The sequence below is a fragment of the Austrofundulus limnaeus genome, unplaced genomic scaffold, assembly GCF_001266775.1.
Source record: "Austrofundulus limnaeus strain Quisiro unplaced genomic scaffold, Austrofundulus_limnaeus-1.0 Scaffold139, whole genome shotgun sequence".
Taxonomy (NCBI): Eukaryota; Metazoa; Chordata; class Actinopteri; order Cyprinodontiformes; family Rivulidae; genus Austrofundulus; species Austrofundulus limnaeus.
The window spans coordinates 553,092-556,839 of NW_013952541.1; the positions used below are offsets into that span (position 1 = coordinate 553,092).

Here is a 3,748-nt window from a genome sequence, read left to right on the forward strand (position 1 = left end):
GGGCCAAAATATTTTTGGAGGGCCAGAATAAAGTCATACTGTAATTTGTTGTGAGTTCATGCACTGTGTTGGTTTTGTTCTTTGAGCAAGGTGATGTTCATGCACGGCTCATTTTATACAGCAGCAAAAAAATAAAAATAAAAAAAACGTCTTGAATTTGGAAAAAAATCGCACTTTATTTATCACTAAAAAGGGTTCAGTGAATGCGCATATGAAACTGGTGGGTTCGGTACCTCAAAAAAGGTTAAGAACCACTGAATTAGTTCCTTTGACAGCTGAAACATGAATGATGCAGCTGTGAAATTTGTTTCAAAGCTCTAAAGAAATCCCTCTTTTGGGACAAATAAAGCATATGATCTGTTTTCTGACCAGATCGATGCATCTGCTTTACGTGATTCACTTTCTCTGAACTGAACGCACGTTTCTGCTGTAAAACCACCACTGCTGTCCTGTATCCGATGTAAACAAAGTGTTAAAACAAAACTTTTTTACGTCTACATTCACCACCTCTCAAGGACACACAGACAGTGAATTCTTTACAATAAAGCTATGAGTCAGCACTCGGGTGTAGCTTCAGTCTTTGTCCCGGCTGCAGCGAAACACCATGAAATATGAAGCAACCTAATCATATCTGGACTTACCGAATCACCTATCTTGTTAACAGCCTGAGATGATGAACGAGGGAAACGTATCTGAGCAGCAGTCAGAGTGTCTGTATAATTATAAACACACCGAGATAAATAACAAGGTGACCTCGTCGTGCTTCGGTGCAGCCCCTCGACTCACGGTGAAATACGAGTCTCGCTTTATCAGTTTCTATCATTCTGAACGCTCGTTTCTTCACAGGAAGATCGCCGTAAATCTGAGTTTTTACATTTCGTTTGCATTCGGCGAGTTCTGCTTCGTCGTTTTTCTTCAGCTCTAAGCTGAAAATCTGCATAAACGTTGTCTCCCTGCTTAAAAGCCTTTTCCTTCAGCATAAATGTTTACTAATTTGTTCTTTTTTTTTCACAGGTCGACCAAAATGCGAGAGAAACCTTCAACCTGACGTCTTATGGAGATTTAAGCAGCATCAAGTCTCTTGTTTTGGGCAGAGTTCACGGTAAGAAGCGGCACAAAAAGCACTCAGACTCATTTGAACAATTTAAACAGTTTGGCCTCATTTTTTGCAAGATTTAACAAAGAAATAAACAGATGTTATCAGCAGGACTGAATAATATATTATATGGGAGCAAAAAGTATAAAAACAGAAACTTAAACCACCGAGTCTTAAAATTACTTTCATTCTTTCATTTCAACTAAACCAGCTTCTGAATCTGTTAATAAAGTGCATAATGTTTAATTTGTTATAGACTTTAACTTCCTTTATATTGTATAAACTTTTATTTTTGACACTTAATTCCAGCATCAACCTTCCTCAAACTGCTTTTTTTTTTATTCAGAACAGCCCTTAAAGTTCCGGTGACATCAATTTTTTTGTAATAAACATGAATGCATTTTTGGAAAGAGAACAATGATAACATATTGCAAAACAAATTTCACGTCACTCAGATGAACGGTTGTTGAGATATTTGCATGTGAAGAAACAGGAAGTGATGTCAAAGGTCTGTGCTCTGCCCCGCCCCCATCATTTCTGTCCAATAGGAGCAGTGACTGTCACATGCGTGGCTTTGTTTATAAGTTGTAGTCTGCTTTCAAAAAGCAAAATGAATGCAAACCACACCAAATAAAGTTTGCTATTTGGTCCGGACCAAACAAGTGGACCAAAGGACTTTCTGTGAACACGTAATATCTGGGTGTGTTGAGTGATGGAAGGATGGAACAGGAGAYAGATCAATGGATTGGGGCCTTGTCCTCAAGTAATGAGGGCGTTCCTTCAGGTGATCATGATGATTAAAGAGCTGATTTTAAAGGCAAACCTCGATTTACTGGTCCGTTWATGCTCCAACCCTCACCTATGGTCATGAAGTTATGATCAAGAGCAAAAGAACGAGATCCCGGGTACAAGCGGCCAAAATGAGTTTCATTTGTAGGATGGCCGGGCTCAGCCATGGAGGATGGAGTCCCTGTTAACAGTGTTTGCTTTGTTTCATCTCAAAACAAAGTCCAGTTTCTTAATAATCTCCTCCAAACTTAACTATTAGCTCCTGAACTGSCACRYTTGATGCACAACAGTCCTGSGTCTCATTTAATCAGGCATCTTACYGGGCAGCCCGTTCCGCCAAATCAATCTCACTCTGCAAAGTTCACAAAATACTGCAGGTTTGCATTTCACTAACAAAGCCTTCAGAGACCTGCCATTTGGAAAAGATTGATAAGCCACCTTTATAATRGATAATTTAATTAGTTTTTATTGAAACTTTCTTCTTGTGAAGGATGCAGTTTGTTTTGCTTCGACAGTAAATCATATTAGACCAACATTAGCATCCGGAAATCATAACAACGGAGGAAGATCTTACCGTAATTTATTTTCAGCAGCTTCGATCCTAGATTTGTCGTGGTCCGCACTGATTTTCTCGTCAGAGGTTTGGACAGTTTCAGGGAAGTCCTGTGAGTTCTCCTGGACTGGGAGGTGTTACGGTGCCGAGGTGAGACAGTAATTGGTTCCATCATGACTTATTCATGTCGGAGCTGAGCTGCTCCATCAAAGACAACTCTGGGATAGAAGCKGTTAGTAACACCGGGGGCTGAGAGGCCACAGCAGAACTCTGCAGCTTTACAAGGAACCACATTAGTTATTAAAGATAAAACATGACTCAGCTTTTTAAGGCAAAGATTTTTTATTCAGATCATAAATAAAAATTTACATTAGAGAGGGCCTCCTAATGAAAACAGTAAAGAAATATCACTATTATAGATGTTTTTTAGCTCAAATTTGATGTAGTAGCAGCCAAGAATTATCCTCAACATTTAGTGATGTCACATGAGAGCAAACTTAAAGGGAACTCCAACTAACTGTAACGAAGACATTGTTWAATAAAAATTTACCTCATCTATAAAATCATAACTGCAAAAATAATGTAGGCTGTTTATTTTTAAATTAAAAAAAGATATGGTCAGACGGATGTTGCAATGTCATTCACGCCGCAAAGAGTTCTGGGTAAATTACGTTTACAGGCAGCTCCGGTGCATGCTCTGTCAAACTTGAACATTAATTTTGAGCAATGTGTGACGTTCAGTCCTTTTAAAATAAACTGGAGCGTCTTGACAGAGAGTAGAATGTAGAAATGACTGAGCCTAAAAATAAAAATAAGGATGGAGGACAACAGAGCTGCTTCATGGAAGGAGAACCTCAGCTTTAGCCTGTTAGCTCCTGAGACGATATACTGTATATGTTGCAATAAATGGCTTTAGCTCCAGAGCTAAAAAATAAAGCTTCAACTACTGAGCTTGTAAATATAGCGTTAGCTCCTAAACTAATAATATAATGGTGTTAGCTCCAGAGCTAACAGAGGAAGCTTTAACTCCTGAGCTAGTAAATACAGCATTAGCTTCCAAGCTAATATAGCTCCAGAGCTAATAAATAAAGCTTTAACTACTGAGCTAGTAGATTTAGTGTTAGCTCCTGAACTAATAATGTAATGGTGTTAGCTCCAAAACTAATAAATATAGCGTTAGCTCCCAAGCTAATATAATTCCAGAGCTAATAAACATAGCAGTAGCTCCTGAGCTAATTTAAAAGGCATAATCATTTGAGCTAGTGCTGTGTATTATACATTTGTTTGTATGTATGTATATATATACACTC

At 38.4% G+C, this 3,748-nt stretch overlaps 1 protein-coding gene across 1 annotated transcript in view; it reads left to right on the forward strand.

Annotated features, from left to right (window-relative positions):
• Positions 1–3,748, forward strand: part of LOC106522901 (contactin-associated protein-like 4) — a gene marked incomplete at its 5' end in the record, with an annotated part of 112,209 nt that overhangs the window by 96,596 nt on the left and 11,865 nt on the right. Inside the window, 1 exon segment of the mRNA XM_014016138.1 lies at positions 1,015–1,102. Within this exon segment, the coding sequence (XP_013871592.1) occupies positions 1,015–1,102 (88 nt within the window).